The 23,545-nt window shown below is 38.0% G+C and overlaps 1 protein-coding gene across 1 annotated transcript; it reads left to right on the plus strand.

Annotated features, from left to right (window-relative positions):
* The first annotated feature begins 1,275 nt into the window (after nt 1-1,275).
* PRRG4 (proline rich and Gla domain 4) lies at nt 1,276-23,545 on the plus strand. The gene is made up of 5 exons (XM_023738047.1): nt 1,276-1,456; nt 7,219-7,382; nt 9,483-9,531; nt 10,417-10,549; nt 19,165-23,545. The coding sequence occupies exons 1-5, from the start codon at nt 1,354-1,356 to the stop codon at nt 19,397-19,399; spliced, it is 684 nt and encodes a 227-aa protein (XP_023593815.1). The 5' UTR covers nt 1,276-1,353; the 3' UTR covers nt 19,400-23,545.

The raw sequence follows: 23,545 nt of genomic DNA on the forward strand, positions 1-23,545 counted from the left end.
TATAGCAGCACTAGATAACTGAGACAGTAGCCAAGAGCTAACAGTTTGCACCACCCAGGGATCCCCTAAACCTACAAGCATCGAAAATACTAGAAAACACAAGAATGCACATGCAGGCATTTTACTCATCATTACATGTCAAATAGCCTCTGGAAATCACCGTACACTCATGAGACAATGAGAATGAAAAAAAGCAAATCATATATTATTACCGTATCGGAAGTCGTTTTGACCTCGGAGACCTTCTGAAAGCATCTTGGAGACATGCCCCAGGTTGAACTCCAATCAAATAGACTAATGTCCCGTTCCATTTCATATTACAGTACTAAAAAAGTGTATTTGAGTTTGAGACTGTAACACTTTGAATATTTTGTTCCTGTCCTCGGACTACACTTTGAGAACCACTGACCTGAGGCGATCGCAAGACGCCTAGCGAATGGAACCCAAATCAAAAAGCTCGGGACACGCCGAGGGCACTCTGCTTAGCCTTGAGAACCGAAAATGCTCGCCTGAATTCGCCGAGTCTAGAAACAAATCCCAAACCGGCCACCTTCTCCGCCAAGGTGGGGCGGGAGCTGGCAGCGGGGTGGCAGGCTGGCCCAGAGCTCCGCGCAGAACCCACGTGGCTGCGAGAGCGAAGCGTAGGCGCCCGGAGACACCACCCCACGGCCGGCTCGCCGCAGGTAGGCCGGCCCGGGAGGAGGAGCGGGGCGGGGCGGGCGCGGCCAGGTGCTCTCTCCAGGTAGCCGTCTCCTCCTCTCCCTCGGCTTTGCTCGGCGGCCTCCTAGGAGCCTGGCAGCAACTCGGACTGCGCGCGTCCCCAGGCCGGCTCGGCGCCCCTCTGCGGACGGCAGGCGCTTCCCTGGCCTGAGGGCGGGGTCACCCCGGGTCTACGGAGAACCAGGCCCGGAGCGTCGCCGAGATTTGGGGTGCGCCTGAGACGGAGGGCCTGGCGACCGCAGGGACCACCCAACAACGGGGCTCCGGCCCGGGGGCTGCAGAAACATGTGCCCGGGGCTGCAGGTGCGGGCTTGGCGGGGAAGGGGTTCCTCGGAGGGGGCGTCCTTGGGGCCGCGCCGGGCTCACGCGGCCTGATTCTAGCGCAAAGCGGAGGGTCGTCTACTCGGTTGTTGGCTGACTTCCGGGGCACGGCATTTGTCCCCAGGCATTCTTGAGGGCCCGCTTTCCAAGTGCGAGTAGGTCCTTGGAGGCCGAAACCGGCGCGGGGCGCAGTCGCGCTGTGGCTTTGAGCACAACAGGTTGGTGACTCAAATCTCACAGAAACTCGAAGTGCTGAGCTAGGGGCTTTTTTGACGTGTTTTTTGTTTTAGTTTGTTTGACAGTTGCCAGACCATGTTTAAACTTCTGATTCTACTCAGCCACCTGTCCATAGTTACCTTCGGATTTCCTCATTGCACAAGAAGTCCAGCGGATTCCGGGCATGCGAAAGAAGAAGGTAAGCACGGTTTCAGTTTCGAAGATAAACCTCCTGGAAACCGAAGTTGCGTATTGCAGATCTCAAGCGAGAAATTGTAGTATTTGAAATTACATGCTCTTATCAATCATAGATACACTAAAATAGCCTTTAGTTTAATTTGTAGTTTGTTTGGTAATGTAGTTTTTTGTGTTTTTTAAACTACAGTTGATACGAATTTATTTCTGTGAGTTTCCTTTGATAACTATGCATTAAGACCTGGTTTGTGGTTAAGTGAATGGAAAGCTATTTCAACTTCTGAAAAATCAGTGAGTGCCGGTTTTTGTTTTTGTTTTTGTTTTTTTGTTTGTTTGTTTGTTTGTTTGGTGAGGCTGTGTGGTAATTATAATGAACATAATTACTTATTCTTCTTGAAAAGGTAGACAGGGAATGGGGATCTAGCCTGGACTTGTTGTGAGACCCTGGGCAAATTACTTGATCCCTTTGGGTTTGAATTTCCTCATTTGTAAAATGATGGGGCTGGGGAGCAGAAAGATCTCAGAGGTCCTTTTGGCTTTAAAATGTCCAAACTTTGATCATCTGGATTAAGGCAGAGGTTGAGAGAAGCATAGATTTTGGGACTGGCTAACCTAGAAGTCCAAACCTTGTGGGTTCCACTTCACGAACAGACTAGTTCCAGCATCTGGAACTTGAGCCCCACATTTTAAAAGCCTAAGTTAGAAAAACCAGAAAAGAAAAAAGGCTTTTAGATCTCAGTTCCTTCTCCCTTTTTAGTTGTTGTGCTTGTTTGCCCAGTGCCAGCATGCTGGATCTACCTCTCCACACGTTCCTGTCCATTATCCCCTCTTCATCAGATTCTAGTCTCAGCTCATTTTCATTTGGAAGGATCTGTTGCACTGATACTCCTGGCTGACTTATTAATGATTAATACAGCTTAGTGTGTTAGACCTCCTGGAGTGTGTGTGTTTTAAGATAAGACAATACCTTTAACACAAAAGAATTAAACACTGATGGTAGAACTAGGCAATTGGATAGGCTAGTTAGTGGGACAAGGAGACATTTTGGAAGGGGATCCTTCTTGATACCTCCAAAGTGGCACAATATATACATCCACTCATATATAAGTTGATGGCTCATATTCAGTAGGACTAGATACTGCTCCCCAAAATGATTGTGGCTATAGTCATTCATTCACATGCTACAAGCACAAAAGACACTCCCAGGACATCACAAAATATGGAAGGAATTTAGAGGTCATACTTGAGTGGGGAGGGCTAGAGATAACTGTGACAAGGGATCCTACATATGTGAAAAGCTGATTTGTTCATTTAGTAACCATTTTATGGACACATACTATGTGCTGGGCCCTATGCTGGGTCCTGGAGACGTAGAAATGAAAGTGGTAATCCCTGCCCTAGAGGACCTCTTCATCTGGTGGGGGAGGCAGGTTGTAAACAGATAAACTGCATAAATTCTATAACAGAGGTGGGAACAGAGCGCTCTGAGAGTAGAGGAAAAAGTAAGTAGAAGTAACCTTGGGAGAGTTGTATGACACAGAAGCCAGTACTCTCTGCCTACAAATGGAATATAATAAGTGGAGATATGAAAGGTAACTGGGAAAAGAAGGGATCCTGGGCTATATTTTGATAAAGCCCAAGGGTGGAGCTAAAATGACTTAAAAGAAGCTTATTTAGAAAACATGAGGAGACGGGGAGAAGATGAGAATGGACTGTCTGGGCTGGTGGATTTGAAAGAACAGAATACATAGACAGCCTCTCAGGAAAATCTAAGACAGGAAAAAATGGAGATAGGAAGAGAGTCAGAGGAGCCAGGTTAAAAAGTGCAAAGACCAGCGTATCCTTCAGCGAACACCACGGGGAAAATAGGAGCACTCCATAGAAGCCAAGGAAGCCCTAGGAGCAGAGAAAGTTGCTTCTTTTCCAGTAGAAGCAAATTCAGAGTTACTAAGAACCCAGATAGCAAAGGGCAATTTTTCTCTTGAGATCATAAGGAAGGCAGGAAAAAGTTTGACCTGACACTGAAGAATGAAGTCTAAGGTCAACCACTGATACAATCACAACTTTCACACTCAAGAGAAGTGACAAAGAGCAGCCCTTGGAAGATACATTTTATACAGGGGTAGGGACATTTTTTGGCATAAATATCATTTGGAGAAAACTAAAAATGCTTATGGCTGTCTTTTATTTTCCCTTCAAGTTGACAGTAGCTTTATTGAGTCCCATGGGGGAGGGTATTTTTATAACTCAGATGACAGACTTGAATGGAAAACTTTTATTGCTTTTTTAGCCAATAAAATGTAAGAATCTGAGTATATCTGAGAAGTAGCAAGACAGAGTGGCTTTCTAATTCTCCATTCTAAAATTAGATTTCATGCACTAAGTACAGCTAAGTTAGGCAGGCTGTGGTTTAGTACTTTAAACCTATGCCAAGCCAAAAGACATGAGACTACACCTATGAATTGCCTCAACTGAAAGAGGTTAGGTCCTTCCCACTGTAGTAAAGTTGAGTTCATTGATTTAGTCAGTAAGCAATTTTTGAACACCTGTTACGTACCAACATCCCTGCTTTTGTGGGACTTCCCTTGTAGTCAGTGTAACAGAGTAGTAACAAGTAAGTAAAGCATATAGAACTTGAGATGGTGATGAGTGTTATGGAGAAAAGTAAAGTATGGAAGTGGGCGGGAGCACCAGAGGTGGGTGAGACAACAGTTGCTGTCAGGGAGGTCCTCACTGAGAAGATAACATTGAACAAATCCTGAAAAAGGCGAGGGAGACAACTGAAAGAAGAGATTTCCAATCAGAGGAAACAGCAAGTAGAAAGGCAGGAGAGAACTGGGCTTGTTGGTTGCAATAGAGTATGTACAGAGTGTAGTTACAACAGAGTGTGTCAGGGAAAATGACAGGAGATGAGGTCAGAAAGATAAGGGGTTGGCTCAACAATTACTCAAAAGCAAAGATGAGAAGATAAGGGGACAGGGAAGCTAGAGTACAGGAAAGGGAACGGACAACACAAAGAGAACGTTGACACATTGTGGTAAATGTAACTAATGTCACTGAACAATTTGTGTGGAAATTGTCAAATGGGAACCTAACTTGCTCTGTAAACATTCACCAAAAACTCAATAAAACATTATTAAGAAAAAAAGAGTTGGGAGTCAGATTATATAGGGCCTGTAGGTCATTGTAAGTACTTTGGCTTTTACTCCAAGGGAGATAGGATTGCTACTAGAAGGTTTTTAAAAAGCAGGAACATAGTCTGACTTACCTTTTAAAAGAATCACTCTGGCTGTCACATTTAAAACGACTGTAAGGGGAGCAAGGAGACCATTTAGAAGGCCATTTCAGGAATCCAGGTGAGAGATGATGGGGGCTTGGGCAGGGATGGCCGGATGGCTGTGGCGGAGGTCCTGAAAAGTGGTTGGATTCCTGCTGTATTTTGAAGGTAGAACCGGTAGTACTGTTGAGTTGCCTGGTTGTGCTTTACTGATTGGGAGTAGAGGAAAGGTAACAGATATATTTCATCACACTAATCCCTCTAGCCTCCTTTTAGAATATTTCTTAAAACAGCTATCTCCAATTATCCCATTCCACCTTCCTCCTTTCGTTCAAATAGCGTTTATATGTTATTTATAATATAGAAACTGACACTCTAGAACAGCACTGGCCGATAGAAATACAATGTGAGCCACATAAATAACTTAAAATTTTCTAGTTACCACATTAAAAAAGGTAAAAAGATATAAGTGAAATTAATTTTAATAGTGTATTTAATTTACCCCGAAATACCATCATTTCGACATGTAATCAATATAAAACATTACTTATGAGATATTTAACATTCTTTTTGCCATACTGTTGTTGTGTGCCATTGATTCCGACTCATAACTTCTCTATATGCCAGTAGAACTACCTCCTAGGGTTTCCTAGACTGAAATCTTTATAGGCCAGGTCTTTACTCCCAGGGAGGCACTGGATGGGTTTGAACCTCTGATCTTTTGCTTAGCAGCTGAGTGCTTAACCATTGTGCCACCAAGGCACCTTTTCCATACAAAATCTTTGAAGTTTGGTGTGTATTTTACAGCACATCTTACACAGAAAGTACGTTGTTAGTTGCCGTGGAGTTGATAGCGCATCTTAATTTGGACTAGCCACATTTCAAGTGCTCAATAGCCGTATATAGCCAACAGCTACTGTATTGGACAAAACAGCTCTAAAAGATTCAAAACTATTTGGAAAGATCATTAATTAGTAGGAAAAAATAAAATAAAACATCTTGGACATGACGTGGCTGTTCTCAGAGGGCTTAGAATAAATGGCAACCTGAGGTCACTCATATATCAGCATTAATCTTCCAAGACATGCTCTCTCAGCAGTCTTGAGCTGTTTTTCAGTTGCCCACTTTAATATATTCTTCCTTTAGTAAAAGTTAGCAGTGAGAAATACCAAGACTTTTAGATTCTGTTATGCTTTTGATGGATAGAGAAGAGAGCTTCTGAATTCCAATCTCAGTCATGTACTCTGAAGCAAAATCACTTAAGCATTGTTTGTGTGGCATCATAACAAGTTTGACATTTGTGGGTTATTTTTTAAATACTGCCATGGTGGGATGTTTTGGTTTTGTGTCAACCTGTGCTTCAACCTGTCATTTACCATTTACCTTCCCAGCAAATGTAGAGGGAGTCTAGCAAAGCTTTGTAGACTCGTATTTGGAGGTAGAGGAGCAGGGAACTACTCCTTTAGCAAGGGCTGAATGTCTTTTAATTAATCTTATAATTAACTTACAATTTTATTTATAAACTTCAATATAAAATTTTTAATATAAGTGTATTAGTTTATAACTTTAGAACTTAAAAAGATCTTAATGATCATTTAGTTCAATTCCTATATTTTACCACAAATGAAGAAATGGCAAACCCGAGAGATAAGTGCCTTATCCTAGGATATATAGCAAGTAGCTAAGTCAAATCAAAATTAAGAATCCCTGCCTTCTAATTCTCAGTCCAATACTCTTTCCATTACTCCACACTAATTATTATCAGTCAGGATAATAGGGAACGAACCCTTTAGAAATAGAATAGTCTAACGTGTCATTTACAGTTACGCATTGCTTAATGTCCACCATATGTTCTGTGAAATAGAACATTATGTGATTTGGACATTGTATGAACACCGTGTCATATACGGGCAGTCCCTGGATTATAATGAGTTCCATTCCTATGTCAGTCTGTAAGTCAAATTTGTAAATCAGATCCATGAGGTACGGTTCGTATCTAACGTCAGTCAGATGTTTGTCTTAGTATATAGCGTACCTATCTGTGAATAAAAAAACATTAAAGAAACACTTCCAGATACACTAAAACATCTTTAACATAATAATACAGTAATAACGTTTTAACACACGTCACAAAGCAGTACCCTTTTGTTATTACGAATCATTGTATGCACCTCGAATTTTTAATACAATAAGCTTTACGGGGGTTGGGACCATGGACATATATGCAGTTGGACATTACCCCAGTGGACCTTATGCAGCATATGACTGTGTAGGAAAAATAATTATCTAGAGCGAAAAGTGATGTTTAAATAATTTTCATTTACGCTAATATTTTTGGACATAATCAAGTATGCTCAGGAATTATGCTAATATTTGTATTTCATATTCAGTAGAAATTTATCCACATCAAGAGAACTATTCACTTTTTGTACACTTAAAATGAATTTTCTCTTTTATCAATATCTGAAATATTTTTATTTCTTTATTAGTCTTCACATCCAAAGAAGAAGCCAACTTTTTCATACATCGACGCCTCCTATATAATAGATTTGATTTGGAACTCTTCACTCCCGGTGACCTAGAAAGAGAGTGCAATGAAGAGCTTTGTAATTATGAGGAAGCTAGAGAGATTTTTGTGGATGAAGACAAAACGGTAATTTGGTTGATTATGTTAAATTGGCTGGAAAATTATTAAATTGTACTTAAGTAAAGTGACACTTTCAGTCACACTTTTATATTTTAAACAAAATCAGGGCTGGCTACCTGTTACCTCTTTCTAGTTCCTTAAAATACTTATTAATCTATTTAGATCTGGTTTTATACTTAATTAACTGAGCTTACAGTAATTAGCATATTATTGACTGTGTTGTGAGTTTTGTGTGTTTAATATCTATTATATTAAAAAACAATTATGATGTAGAGTAAATTAAACTTCAAATAATATTTGAGCTAGTCCTCTGACTTAGGCAGATTTGCTGAATTTGTACGTTGAGTCAAGTTGATTCTAACTCATGGTGATCCCATGTGTGCCGAGTAGAACTGCTCTTTAAGGTTTTCAAGGGGGCAGCCTCACCTCTGAGTGGGTTGGAACCACCAGCCTTTTGGTTAGTAGTCAAGCACTTAAGTGTTTGTGCCACCCAGAGCACTTCTATCTGAAGAACCATAAAGCTTCTCCTCGGGTAGAAATGACGTTACCTTTTTTAATTACCTGCATTTATATCTCAAGCATTTATTGACAACCTGTTATGTGCCAGGCATTCTGCTAGGTACTGAGAATACAAAATATATAGCCCTTGCTTTCCAGGAATTTATCATTTGGTATATCTGTTTAATTTACTTAAAATGTAATTAAATCGTATCATTAATCTTGTTGCGGTAAAAAACAGATAGGTGGCACTGTCCCTATTATAATCTGGTATATTCTTGAAGAATGTTAAATGACCCCAAATTTTTACTTTTGTACATTAAGTATCCCCAGCTCTTTTTTCCCTTCCTCAAGAGTCCCATTTTATCTGGTATAAAGACCAGACTTAATGGTTTGACTGAGACTGGAGGGACCGCGGAAGGACATGGCCTCCAGACTCCCTATTAGCCCAAAGCTAAAATCATTCCCAAGGCCAACTCCTCAGACAAAGATTAGACTGGACTATGGGACATAAAATGATACTCGTGAAGAGAGTGCTTCTTAGCTCAAGTAAATACATGAGACTAAATGGGCAGCTCCTGTCCAGAGGCTAGATGAGAATGCAGAAGGTCAGGAGCTGGCTGAATGGACATGGGAAATCCAGGCTGGAAAGGAGGAGTGTGCTGTCACAGTACAGGGAGAGCAGCTAGGTCACGTAACAATGAATGTATAAATTTTTGTATGAGAAACTAACTTGAATTGTACACTTTCACTTAAAGCACAATTAAAAAAAAAAAAGAAAAATTAAAAAAAAAGAGTCCCACTTTACTCTTTGGTCAAAAAGACCTCTCTAGGTATCTTTCTCTAAATGCAGATACGCTGATACAATGGAACCAAATTCTTCACTCTACCATAGAAAATACCTTACAAGTATTTGCCACATCTATTAGAGAGGGAAAACCAAGCAAACTTTGTAGTTGTGCCTCTTGGGATTTTATTCTGCTTTTCCACAATCCATTGTCTAATTTTATAATGGTTCCTTAAAAACAGCTTTTATTCTCTCAAGTAAAACTGAATTTAGAGCTGTCTCAGGTTGTTTTTATAAATCAATAAATATCTTTCAATAAAATCTGGCAAACTGAAGGCCTACCTAATGTAGAAAACTTTGGACTCCTAGTCATTGGGGAACATGGTAATAGGTCCACAGCCTCAACTTCCACCTTTGGTACTTTCGTCAACCCTCTCTAATGTGATGTTTTCCATTATTCCACACTAATTATTCTCAGTCAGGATAATAGGGAACCAAATCTTTAGAAATAGAATAGTCTAACTTGTCATTTATTGGAAAAATAATTTTCTGGAGGGAAAAGTGATGCCTGAGTGGAGAGAATAACAGGATATAAAAACAGAGAGTTGGGACTGGCAGTAGTCCCCAGACCAATTCCAGAGAAGGCATAGGCAGTGGTGGGTGGTGGTACTTTAATTGGAATGAGTCACACCCTCTAGCTTGAATAAACTGGTATCCTACCTGTGGCACATGCCAAGAGTTTACCACTTCTGGTCGTGGTCATTGAGATCAAATAAAATAATAATAAAGAAATAAACTTGGAAATTTTACCTTTTTCACAGATGACATTTTGGCAGGAATATTCAGTTAAAGGACCAACAACAAAATCAAGTAAGGCAAGAATTGATCAAATTTAATGTTTTTCTCACCCTCTCTCTATTATATTACATTTAATCTTACTGTTTGAGTTTGGTTGTTGCTCAGTATACACACTTTGTAAATCCAAAGAGAACTTCTTAATTATACACTGGGCTATCTAAGACAGAAAAGGCCGTATTCATCTATTTGCACACTGAAAATCAAGTTTGGTGAGATACTAGGGAAATGAGATAATAGGCTTAAAGCTGTTTTAAACAACTCAGCTAAGTCAAGACTTGCACAGAATATAAGTAGGACTCAATTAGTTTCAAGTAGTAAACTCTTTTTTAACTTTTTAGTTCTACTTTTTACCATTACAAGTGAAGGAGATGCTTATACTAGGTAAATTAAGATAGTTGGATAGAATTAAGTAACTTCTAGAAAAGGGAGATCCTTTATCTTATCTGGATTGATCATCTCTAGTTGGGTGTTTTTTGTTTTTGTTTTGTTTTTCTTTTTTTGCCAGCTATTCTTTTATTCCCCTTAGGTGGGGCTCCAGCTATAAGGGAGATTGTATTATATAGCTACACTGAAGTTGTTTAACAAATTTGTCTTAATATTATTATCAAATGGGTCCAGTTGAACAAAAAATAGATCTATCCCACTCAGTGTTGAATATTATCCATTTAATACGACCTTTTTAAAATAAATGAAAAAATTAATTATCATAACTAGGGCTTTCAGGAAGTATCATTTAAAAATTTCTCAGGTTATGTCTCTAGCACAAAGACTTTTTAAAGAAATCAGTATTAATTATTAAGTGCTTAATAGTGTGCTTAGACCCAGTGTTAAATGTATTGAAACCACATGTGGTGCTTTTCAGTTGTTATAATTGTTATTTTAATAATTTCTCTTAAGATGATAACAGACAGAAAATCGATGTTATGGGCCTTTTGACTGGATTAATTGCTGCTGGAGTATTTTTGGTTATCTTTGGATTACTTGGTTACTATCTTTGTATCACAAGGTGTAATAGACAACGACATCCAAGGTAAGTACCAAACAAAAATATTTGATTCATTATTATACATTTTTATTACTGTTTTTAAATGGCTCAAGCAAATGGCCATTTTTTTAAATAAACTTTTTACTTTGGAATAATTCCAGTTTTACAGGAAATTTGAAAAGATAGCAGAGAGTGCTTGTATACCCTTTACCCAGCTTCCTCCGTTGTTAACATCTTACATTACCATAGTGTATTTGTCAGAACTAAGAAGCAATACCAGTGCATTACAAATAACTAAATTCCAGATTTTTAGATTTCACCAGTGTTTCCGTTGGTGTGCTCTTTCTGCTCCAGGATCCAAACAAAAGGTACCATATTGCATTTACTTGTCATGTCTCTCCAGTCTCCTGTGGTCTGTAACAATGTCTCAGTTGTTTGGTTGCCTAATTTAACATAAATGAGATAATGATGCTATTTCTAAGGTGCTTCAAAAGACTACAAAAAGCTTTGCATGTGTCAGCTTGGTTTTTTCAATATTTCCTTCTTAAACAGGAAGCAAGGAGCCCTGGTGGCTCAGTGGTTAAACATTCAGCTGCTAACCGAAATATTGGCAGTTCGAACCCACTAACCACTCTGGGAGAAAAGACCTGGAGATCTGTTCCTATAAACATTATAGCCTAGGAAACCATATGGGGCAGTTCTACTCTGTTCTATAAGGTCACTATTAGTCCAAATTGACTCAGCGCACATGCAGAGGCAAGAAGAAGTCCCATAGTTTACTCTGCATCACTGAGTTTATCTAGACATGTGACCACCCAAGTAGAAACAGTATAACTGGCTTTTTAATTCAACTATTTTATTGATAAATTCAATTAAACAAAAATGAATAAAATAAAATGATTACCACTTGAGGGTAATAGCACATTGATAAAGCACATTGAGATTCACAAAGGCCATGATATTTTTTTGCATAATAGAACCTCAACACCCTTATTAAAATAAAAAGTACTGATTATCTTCCCAGTAAGTATAGATGTATAAGTATAGAAATAACCTACTCAAAAAAAACACCAGGCTGAACAGGCTATTAGAAATTGATGTTTTATGTCCTTATTCATACTTTTAAATTCTGTGAACAAGCTCATGGTGGTGACGGTATACTTTTTCATGATAGGTTAGTTATTTATCTTTTCTGCAAATGGATTGTGTTTTTGTATCTTTCCAGTAAAATAGCAAGTATTCTTTTTTATATTATTGGAAGACTTGTCTTTTAAATTAAGGATAGCTTTCAACTCATATCAAGTAAAATTTAAATACCACAAAACAACAGACCTGTATTCTTCAAAAAAGATCAATATCATAAAACACAAAGGAATGCTGAGGAACTAACTATTCCAAATTAAAGGAGACTAAAGAGACATGCCAGCTAAATGCAATGTGTGGTCCTGGACTGGGTCATGAAGCCAAAAATAAATTGCTATGAAGACTTTGGGGGCGAATTCAAATATGGACTGGCTATTTAAATAATAGTATTGAACCAGTGCTAAATTTCCTGAATTTGAAAACTACCTGAAGATCATTTGAAAATGATCTTAATTATATAATGACTCTAAAATTCCATTGAGGGGGAATCACTGTAAAAAAAATTAATAAAACAATGTAGCATCAAAAAATTATATTTATTTGGTTAAATTTTTAGAACTTTTGTCCATTTTAAAAGATGATTGTACAGCTGCTCAACTCTAAATGCAATATGAAAGTAGACCTTTATGTAACTAGAAGACTTGAATCATAACTGTTCAAATTAATTGGAATAAGGCTGCTCTTAATTATTTCATATCAGATAGAAATAGTATGATATGTGAAGGAAAGGTTCTCATGTTAATTCTGCCGTTAGTTAGCTATGAGTCTGAAGCAAATTCCTTGCTTTTCTGAGCTTTCTTTATCTATGAGGTGAAGGGAATGAACTCTGATTCCTTTTAAAGTTCCATAGTTACCTTTTTTTAATCTAAGATAAGAATGAATGTTATGCCCTTGATTATTAGTTTGTCAAAAATAATTTCTCAGTTATTTATTAAAAATGAAACTTTTACATATGGGTACACCTAAATGAAATTAGTAAATATGAAAGATAACATATTTTTTCTAAAATTTAGTAAGTGTTTTTTTCTTAAAGAAGGTTTAAAATAAGCAGTTTCATTTCATCTGCCATGAATCACTTAAAAATCATTTCCAATGTAATGAGAGTACCTGAAAATGTATTAATAAAGAAGATGAGCATCTTTAAATAAATTTTGTCCTACTTTGTGCCTACAAATATAACACATGTATGTTATTTATAAGTTCAAATATTATGGAAAGATATATCAAAAGTGAAAGTCCCCATAATCCTGCTTTTCAGAGATAACTACTACGATGAGTTTGGTGTCCAGATTTTTTTTGTGCATATACTATCTTATTTTATGACTTTAGAAAGAAATGTCTGTTATATACTCTACTTTGCAACTTGCCTTTGTCACATAATGATATATCTTAGATATATTTCCAGTGGCATACTTTTAAATCATTAAGAGAGTCTCTAGATTTTTTTATTGCAGCATTTCATTTGTATTTGCTAAAGTATTTTTTACTCCAAAATGTAATAAAATGTGATTTCTTTCTAAAACACATTCGTCTTAACACAATATCTGTTTGTGGGAAGAGAACAAGAGATATTATTCCTACCCCAGGTGTAGCCATAGAATAGTGGTTGAGTATGTGAGCTCTGGAGCCAGACCATTGTTGTTGTTAGGTGCCACTGAATTAGTTGCTACTCATAGGGATCCTATGTTCAACAGAATGAAATGCTGCCCCGTCTACCCAGCCAAACTGCCGGGGTTCAAGTTCCTGGTACCAAACTGTTTACTTTGGGCATGCTACTTAAATGTAGACTCTACCTCAGTTTTCCCATAAGTAAATTTGAGATAATAATTGGAACTACTCCATTACATAGTTCCAGTTAACTTCCTTGGAGGGCATGAGTTTTGGAGGAAGTTAACCGGGGGATGTTCCAAGAAGGTAGAACTACAGGAACAAAGGTGGTATTATCAAGGCCCATGTAGGAAAGGATAAGCCAGATAGTCTTCACCAGGGATTTATGAGCTCTGATGAAGAGTAGTAAGTGCCTGGGGAAATCGATGGAATGCCAGCTATAGGGGGTTTACATTTGACTTGCCAGACAAGAGGGGACCCCTTAAGCAGAGGGTTAAAAGGAAAAATAGTCTTTGAGAAAAGTTTTTGAGAACAAGGCAATGTACTAGGTCTTAGGAACACAGAGTTGAGTAAAGACATAGTGCCTGCCCCATGGAGCTTACATTCTGGTTTACTTAAGTAATGTGTACTAGAGCAGGGAGAAACCGGAGGACAGAGGAAAGTTACTAAGGATGCTAGTGCAGTAATTCAGTTGTGAAGTCATGAGTCTGGAATTGTTTTTGATGAAGAAGAATCTGCAGGACTTGATGGCTGATTAGAAAGAACTAGGAGATGCTGGAAAAATGTGAGTTGAACCTAAGCTTCTGTGCTAAAGGAATAGAATATATATGTATGTATATATATAATGTATATGTATATATATATGTTGTTAGTTGTTGTTGTTGTTATGTGCTGTTGAGTTGATTTTGACTCACAGTGACCCTATAGGACACAGTAGAACTGCCCCATAGGGTTTCCAAGGAGCAGCTGGTAGATTCGAACTGCCAATCTTTTGGTTAGCAGCCCAGCTCTTAACCATTGTGCCACCAGGGCTCCTGTTAGTTGTTAGGTGCCATCAGGTTGATTTTCAACTCATAGTAACCCCATATGACAGTGTAGAACTGCCCCAGGTCTTTCTCCTGCAAAACTTCTGAGTGGATTCAAACCATTAACCTTTCACTTAACCATTGTGCCACCAGGGCTCCATATATGTGTGTGTGTGTGTGTGTGTGTGTGTGTGTGTGTGTGTGTGTGTGTGTGTACATATTTATATTAAAGCATTGGGCTGCTAACCAAAAGCTCAGCAATTCGAACCCACGAGCTGCTCTGCTGGAAAAAGATGTGGCAGTCTGCTTCTGTAAAGATTTACAGCCTTGGCAATCCTATGAGGCTGTTCTACTCTGTCCTACAGGGTCACTATGAGTTGGAATCAATTCAACAGCAGTGGGTTACCTACTTAAATATATATACACATTTACACACACACACACACATTTTTTTTTTTAAATACCAAACCAGTTGCTGTCAAGTTGATTGTGACTCATGGTGACCTCGTGTGTCAGACTAGGACTGTGCTCTGTAGGGTTTTCAATGGCTGATTTTTCAGAAGTAGATTGCTAGGCCTTTCTTCTGAGGCACCTCTGGGCAGACTCAAACCACCAACTTTTTGGTTAGAAGCCAACTGCGTTAACTGTTTGTACCACCCAGGGGTACACACACACACTGGGAGGAAGAAAAACTAATTTGGATTTTGACAGAATAAAGTAGCATGTATTTTAGAGATAACAAGAAAAGGTAAGAGTCTAGGACTACTGATGCAGAATTGAAATTTATCTATTGGATGATGAAACCAAGAGAGTAGGCAAGTTGTCTGAGTGTGGTAAAAGGACAGAAACTTAAAGAATTTGGCAGTAAGGCACCTGGTGGTGCAGTAGTTGAGAGCTCAGCTGCTAATCAAAAGGTTGGCAGTTCGAATCCACCAGATGCTCCTTGGAAGCCCTATGGGGCAGTTCTACTCTGTCCTATAGGGTCACTATTAGTGAAATCAACTCCATGGCAATGAATTTGGGTTTTTTTGGTTGGCAGTAATGGTGTGGAAAGAAGAGGAGGAGCCGGCAAAGAGGGCAGAGGACAGAGACAACATTAATTGTAATTCTAGCCCCAAGCTGGAATTCCTGAAAAGCTTACTGAGGCATTATGTGACCTATGAGTGTGGACTAAGGATTTGTCGAAGACCTCTGTAAATCCAGTAAAAATTTTGAGAAGTGAGACACAATTAGGAAGAATTTATTTAATATTTTTTATGCCACTATCTTTTAAGCTGACCGACCTCTATTAATTTCCCATATTTGACAGACAGGAAAAGAGCCAGGTCTTTCCATTTTCTAGGACCTTTGACTAAGGTTTTATTCAGTGTGGCTTCCTCCACAAAAGTAGCCCTGGTGGTGCAGTGGTTAAACACTTGGCTGCTAACTGAAAGGTTGGCTGTTTGAACCCACCAGCTGCTCTGTGGGAGAAAGATATGGCAGTCAGCCTCCGTAAAGATTACAGCCTTGGAAACCCTATGGGGCAGTTCTACTCTGTCCTGTAGGGTTGCTATGAGTCGGAATTGACTTGATGGAGACAGGTTTGTTTTTCTGGTTTTCCTCCAAAAGCTGAGGTAGTCTTGGAAACTCACAGGTTAATGAAGGAATAGGCAAAAATTGTCTTTGGAGACTCATCTTGCCTTTTATCCTTCTTTTTACCCCCATTCTTTCCTTCTTTTTACCCCATTCAGTGTTTTTGTTTTAAAAAAAACAAACTTCATATATACCCTCAAGTTTAATAATTTTGTTGGAGGTCTATTCTATGATAAAAACTGAAAACAAATCCACTGCCACTGAGTCAATTCCGACTCGTAGCAATCCTATAGGACAGAGTAAAACTGCCCCATAGGGTTTCCAAAGAGCAGCTGGTGGATTCGAATTGCCAGTCTTCTGTGATAGCACAGTTCTTATTCAGTGTGCTCGCACCTGACATCTTCTCTTTTCTCCCCTGTTTTTCTTCACTTTTCTGCTTTTCTGCACCACTACTGTCTTCCTACTCCATGTCTCTGACCATTTCCTACCTTCTTCCCTGCGTGAGAGGAGAAGCAGAAGTCAAAGACAGAGGGAACAAAGTAGTGCTATGATCATGCATACCTTCCGTGTATGGTATTGTAAAATAAGAAACTCTGGACATCTCGGATTTTAAAAGTCAGATTAATCATACTTGATGTTTGTACCCTAGAATGTTTTACAGTTCACAGATCATTTTTCTATCCATTGTCTCCCTTTGATCCTCACAGCAGCAATTCCCCATTTCAAACTAGGTTTACTAGACTTTCTCTTATGTTAGGATCAACTTTTAAATACTTACTAAAGTACTTTTCATCTATTGTCCCAAGAAATTCTCCAGCAGATTTATTTGTTCTCTTTCTGTATTTTGCAAGTCTGGAAGTGGCAGAGGGCAAGGCAATATTTGAGAAAGAAAGGAGTAAAAAAGAAGACCACTGTGAGAAAAGTTTGCCTCATTTCTCTGAAAAACATGCCAAGAAATGGAAAACAAGATCTTTTCATTTCTTAGTTCTTAGATTTTGTGGAGAAAAAGAAGCATAACATATTGCCTGTTTTTTTAGATGTTATTAGTGCATACTTTTTAATTTCAATCATTTAAGATGCGGATGTATAAAAAACACTACGTGGATATTTAATAACTTTGCTGTAATTATTATATTTCTATAGGTTAAAATCTCAACATCAACATGGAAACATTTATTTGTTCAAATGAAACTGTCTGTCCTGTTCATGATAAGCAAATAAAACTTTCTGTCACAAGCTAATGAATGTGGCAAGTGACTTGCCTACTCTGAATGCATTCCAGATTTCTGACAGAGGAGGAATTGTGTTGAGCCCTCTAAGTAAACTTGTGATCCTCTCAGTCACCTCTCAACTATTGAAGGGCTGATTATCCAGTTCCTAGATTTACACAGACCTTTTGCTTTTCTTCTCTCTCTGCAATTTTTCTCTCCCTGCCTTCAACTTCAGATCGCATTATTTCTTCCAAAGGAAAAAGACATTCTAAAGCGCAAACTGACTGACTTAGTTTTCGAAAAGATTATAGTATTTTGGGTCTGCTAAACTCTTTCTTGGAGCCTTGGTGGCACAGTGGTTAAAAGCTCCGCTGCTGACCAAAAGGTCAGATGCTAACCAAAAGGTCAGCAGTTTGAATCCACCAGGCGCTCCTTGGAAACCGTATGGGGCAGATCTGCCCTAACCTATAGGGTCACTATGAGTCAGAATCGACTTGATGGCAACGGGTTTGGTTTTCGGTAAACTCTTTCTTGTGGGAAGAATATTGTAAATATTGACTAGAGATTGGGAATAACCTATGAGTTTTAATTATCTTATCTTACATAGCCAAATCTATATGACGTTAAGTTAGGCCTAGATAATTCATTGAAAGCCAACTTCATAGTCTAAACAGATCAACTGAATAATGCTTAATTTATAATTTACAAATGAAAAGAGAAAACATAGGCTGAAAACATCAGACCCAAGTTGCATTTCCACCTTCACTGGTTAGTGTAGCTGGCAAGGTTTTGTGAAAATGGTGGGACTGAATTTTCGTTGTTGTGTGCCCTCAAGTCAACCCTATAGGACAGAGTACAATTGCCCCCTACAGTTTCCTAGGCTGTAATCTTTATGGGAGCAGATCTCCAGATCTTTTCTCCTGCGGAGCAGCTGGTGGCTTCAAACCACCGACCTTTCAGTTAGCCACCGAGCACTTAACTATTATGCCACCAGGGCTCCTTGGTAGGGACTGAACTCGGCCATATTAAATATATATATATTGGGTTAAGACCAGTGGAAGAGGGAGAAGACCATATTCAGAGAAAGGAAACAGTAACAGTGAAAAATCACAGAGGCTGAGAAGTCATTGCACATTCAGGAAAGGGTAAAGAAGCTGCTTTGGCAAGAGCAGAGAGCTATAAAAAATAAGGTGAGGCCAGAATAAAGGAGGCTTTGAAAAGGAGGCTCAGGAGTGAAAAGTAGACTGCAGGTTAGACTTTTGAGGAGAAGAATAACACAATAAAAGTGCTTCTTAGGAAAGATGGACAGGGCAGCAGGAGTGCAGGAGAGAACAGAGGAGAGAAACCAGCATCAGCTGTTGTGGTGATCCCTGTGCCATCTATTCCCTCAGCTTGGAGCTGTGCCGCCTGTCAACGAGCCTGGTTTGGGTTTCACACCGTACTTGCAGAAAGTTTTAATTCAAGAGGTGGAGAATGGGGAATTGGCATGTTTTCAGTTCTTATTTTAGCGTACCAGATGCTGCTAGATGGTTTGCATATAACATTTTATTTAATCCACACAAAACAACGCTGATAAGATAGCTATTATTATCCCCATTTTAGAGAGGGGGAAACCAGGACTCAAATTAGATAATAGTTTGCCTTTGGCCACCAATCAAAAAAACCAAACCTGTTGCTGTCGAGTCTGTTCCTATTCATGGTGACCGCATGTGTTACAGAGTAGAACTTCTCCATAGGGTTTTCTTGACTGTAATCTTTATGGAAGCAGATCTCCAGGCGTTTCTCCCACAGCTCTGCTTGGTAGATTTGAACCGCCAACCTTTAGGTTAGTAGTCGAGCACAAACTATTGCCCTACCCAGGGTCCTTCCTTTGGCCACATCACTCTGAAATGGCACAGTCGGGTTTCAAACCCATGTCTGATTTCAAAGCTCTTGATCTTTTCACTATACCAAGACTTTTTCTGAGTTTTTGGGTAAAATAAACTGTTATCTTAATATATTGAGTTCAACTTTTATCAAAACAGTCCTGGATTTTCTAATATTGCCATCTTAACCTAAAAATGTTGCCTTTCCTAGACCTAAATACTATCTCTTTGTGTAGTTCTTCAGCCGTCTATGAAAGAAGAGGCAGGCACACTCCCTCCATCATTTTCAGAAGACCTGAGGAAGCTGTCTTGTCTCCATCGCCACCTTCTGCGGAGGACACAGGATTACCTTCTTATGAACAGGCAGTGGCCCTGACCAGAAAACACACTGTCTCGCCGCCACCACCATATCCTGGACCAGCAAAAGGGTTTAGGGTATTTAAGAAATCAATGTCACTCCCATCTCACTAAGCCCATCTTGCCATCTTGGTGGTAGAGGAAATTTGTTACTCGAATGGTTCGTTCTCCTGGAATCAAAAAAGACATGTTAATCCAGCCCTTTAAAACAAACTGCAGGGAGCAAAAGAGGAACAAGCATGTGTGCTGCACCACAGAAGTTCTGTCTGCATCTTGGACCTGAACTTGATCATTACCAGCTTGATGGGAAACTTCAACTCCATTGCCTTGCAGTTAAGAACAAAGCACCTTTTTGTAATGTTTGTTTCAGTGGTTCAAAAAAAATCTGTTTTATCGATGGCATAGTTAGAACTGGTAAACAGATTGTATCCTTTTGTACAGATAAAGGTTGTAGATTTCTTGTGTTGAATATGAAAAAAATGTAAGAATTTTTCATCATTAGATTATCCCTAGAGATGATATTAGACTCAGTCTTTATTAGGATTTGTTTTTGGTTGGAAATACTTCACAGAATTTGATGTTTCAATATAAATTGGTGACCTTAATATAATCATTTGGTTTTGTATTTTAAATTATGGCATAGCATTTACCATACTTTGCAGGTTTTAGTTGTTAACTCTTGCTATCAGTCATATTTCATTATGGGGAAATGGGGTTAGTAGTTTTATTTTAAAAAAAAAAAATGCTACTACTTGATATGGAGTTAGTTCTTCAGAGGGTACAGGGTTGCAATGGCAAGGATTTGCAAGGAGTGCTACACTAGCAAATAAATAAATGAGCCTCAAATCTAAGAGTGACTAGAACTTGATATAGTTGCCCATAGTCACTCATCTTTTAGAGCTAAATTATCTGTATATAACTACATGTAATTATCTTTAAAATTATTTGAACTCTGTACATAATACTTTGAGAATCTGGAAAAAATAATTTTATTTTCTGCTACTAAAATAATACTGATTAAATTTACCATCAACTTCTCGCATCTGTTAATATATCTGAACACAAAAGAAAAACATCCTAGATAATCATTTCAACCCACACTTTGTTCTTTAAACCTTATATATGACCAGTCTCTCCTTAAGAATATAATAGAATATAAGCTATAAACTTCTGAAGTGAGTGTGTGCACCAAGTTATGTTGGTAGGTGTATATGTGTGTGTATGTGTATATATAAATTTGTTTCCACTTTGAAGGAAGACAAGAAAGAACATGCTTTTGAGAAATAGGATAGAAAATTCTGTTCTTGATGTTTTGGCCAGGTATTGTATTTTCCTGTTATTTAAGATCATTGATAAAACTTTATTTTGTTTTATAATTTTTTACAGGGGTGAGACTGCAACCCACATGGATTTGATTATTCCTTCCAAATTAAGTGTTTAGGAAGTATAAATCATATTACAATGCATGTGTGATATGCTTAAGACAGCACAGTCTTAAGGCAGATAAAAGTAAGATCTTAATCATTAGAGACGACCAAAGATTATCAGACTCTCTGTAGTTGCTTATCGCAAGTAAGTCATCTAGCAACATGTAGATTTAATTAGGAAAAGTGGTTTGTTTAAAGCCACCCACAGTACCTATAAAAATTCTGCTATTAAACCTTCCTTGACTTTACATAGGCACTTTTTCTCATGTAACTTTGCACTTGGCACTTACTTTAATCCTCCCTAAAAGGTCAGAGGCAAACTCCACCTTGCTCACGTTGTAATAATCAGATTAAGACATGGAATGATAACTTGCCTACAATCTACCAGGTTGGTGAGAACTGGGTTTAGAATGAGCGAGCACACTTTTTTCCAGTTCCATCTCATGCCTATAGAATGATGCTGTCTGAAATTATGAAATCTGGGGATGTTATCACTTAATTCTAACTTTGTGAGGGAAATTTATAAACATTTGTCATATCCATATCTATATCTATTTCTGAAGGCTAACAGAAATATAAGACGTTGATAATCTTTTACAGAATCATAATTTGAAAAATCCCCTGAACTCATTTATCCCCATTAACTCCCAAAGGCCTAATTGTGAAGCTAGCTTCGGAACCTGTGACACAAACCCCCTCACAGCAGCCTAAATGTGTCATCTGCCATCATTTAGTGTAACACTGTTGCTCTAGCTTGAATGAATCTAGAATTCATTCTGAAGATTGTAGAATCACTGGTATTTATAGAGCATCCAATGTCAAGTTCATGATACACCAAGTATAAAAGAGAAAATGTGATATAACCATAATTGACAAATGCTTATATTGATTAAAAGGAAAATGTCACAATCTAAAATCATCGTTATATATTTCTATCTCATTTTTTTTCTCTTCCTGTTGTGCTTTTGGTGGATTTTTGGTTTCATAGTACTTTTGGTGGGTTTTTGGTTTTGTTTGATCTGGTTTGTTTGTGCTTCTTACCCAGGCAATTGATTAGTGTTAACCATTAAATCTATTTTGACACAAGGTTTGCTATATATTTAGATTAGTTTTCACTTCTAATAAAATCAGAAAATGAATGGAATATGGGTATCAAAAGGAGACTGGACATTTATAAGTTATAGCTTCAGGAGGATAGATAATTATACATGGAATATTCTCTTTTCAAAAAGAAAAAAAAAATCATAAAGATAACACAGACTCTGTGACTGTGGCAAGTATTTGAGTATCTCAATAATTGCCCTCCGAGTGAATACATAGGGGTGTAGCCTCTCAGATCAATTACAAACTCTAGAACAACGGTGTCCTCCATGCCTTAAGTTTCCTGTTTGCTTCTAAAATTCTAATCATTTTTTTCTATTTCTCAGAAAATTTATGTGTGTGTATACTTTTCCTATATGTACAAGAGAATTTTTTAATGCTAAAAGATTTGCTAGTTCCAGTAAGTGTGGATTCTCTAAGAATTTGAAATTCTGTTCCACAATCTTTTCCCCTTTTGATCAGGATTCATCTATTGATTCCTTGATCAGAACGTTCAGGAATGGTAGTCGGGCACCTGGTCTCATGGCTAAGGAGGCAGTAGTTCATGGAGACAGTTAGACCTGCAGTCCAGTCCCTTCTCCATTTCTTGGGTCTCCTTCCTCTGCTGCTCCAGGCAAATAGAGACCAATTGTACCTTGAATGCCACTGGCAAGCTTTTAAGACCCCAGACACTACTTACCAAATTAGGGAGTGGAACAGTAGTTCTAAAAACAGTATTAGGACCTATTGAGACTGGAGGAACCCCCAAATCTATCATTCTGAGAAGAGCTTCAAGCCATGAACTGAGATTATCCCCTGAAGTTGTCCTTAAACTAAATAACTGTTTAGCTAAATTAGTAATGAATATTTGACATGAACATTGCTCTCTTTTAGACAATTGTCTGTATGCAATCAAATTGTCAACAGTAACTCTAAAGCATAGATAAGAAGGTTAGCAGGTAGTGAGTCTAAGCCAATGGTGGTGAAACAGTATGGGTAGAGCTAGTGAGAATGGTGACACAGCGTGAAGAATATAACCAGTGTTATTGAATTGTACATGTAGAAAACTGATGAATGGATGTGTGTTTTGCTGTGTATATTTCCACCAAAATTAAATAAATAAAAGATTTTCCAATACTTAACAAAAATTCAGTTTCCTATGCATACTGTTTTTGTTTTAATCAGGTGTGAGTTACAAATTTTATTAGTTATTTGTTTGATTTGAAATGTTGTATATGACATTTATGCTATTTAAGGAATGTCTAGCATTTCTCTAATTTTTTAAAATTCAGATTCTTTCATACATTCTGCCTGTGTGGTCATTTTGGAACATGTGTGACATGTATTGATACCTTCAATCTTCTCTATTGTGTATTTCCTCCAACAGTTTTTTTTGTTGCTTAAAATATTTCTCTAACAGTTTTAACAGTGTAAGGTAATCCAGTACGAATATATCAATATTTTCACTATCTGAAAAAAGCAATGCATTTTTTAATGCATACTTTTCCTAAAGCGTTGATTGTGTTTTCATTTCAATGAATTTCCTTTTACATACACTTTTATATATATGTAAATAAACTTTAAGGGCATTTTATACTAAGTAAATATTGCTTGTTGTTTCATTTAAGCATTCTCCTTCCTTAAATACTGGCATGCAATGATTCATTTATCTGAATTAAATCTGAACGACACATTGCATATCTTCAAAACAATGTTTACAGTATGGTGTTGCTGAATATATCTTTCACCTAGT

This window comes from Trichechus manatus, unplaced genomic scaffold (genome assembly GCF_000243295.1).
Source record: "Trichechus manatus latirostris isolate Lorelei unplaced genomic scaffold, TriManLat1.0 scaffold00006, whole genome shotgun sequence".
Lineage (NCBI taxonomy): Eukaryota > Metazoa > Chordata > Mammalia > Sirenia > Trichechidae > Trichechus > Trichechus manatus.

Bases quoted from the DNA above. Each gene is read 5' to 3' on its own strand.
- PRRG4 (XM_023738047.1), top strand. From the start codon at position 1,354: ATGTTTAAACTTCTGATTCTACTCAGCCACCTGTCCATAGTTACCTTC. The intron at 1,457-7,218 runs GTAAGCACGGTT...TTTCTTTATTAG, and splicing joins CGGGCATGCGAAAGAAGAAG to TCTTCACATCCAAAGAAGAA. The intron at 10,550-19,164 runs GTAAGTACCAAA...CTCTTTGTGTAG, and splicing joins AATAGACAACGACATCCAAG to TTCTTCAGCCGTCTATGAAA.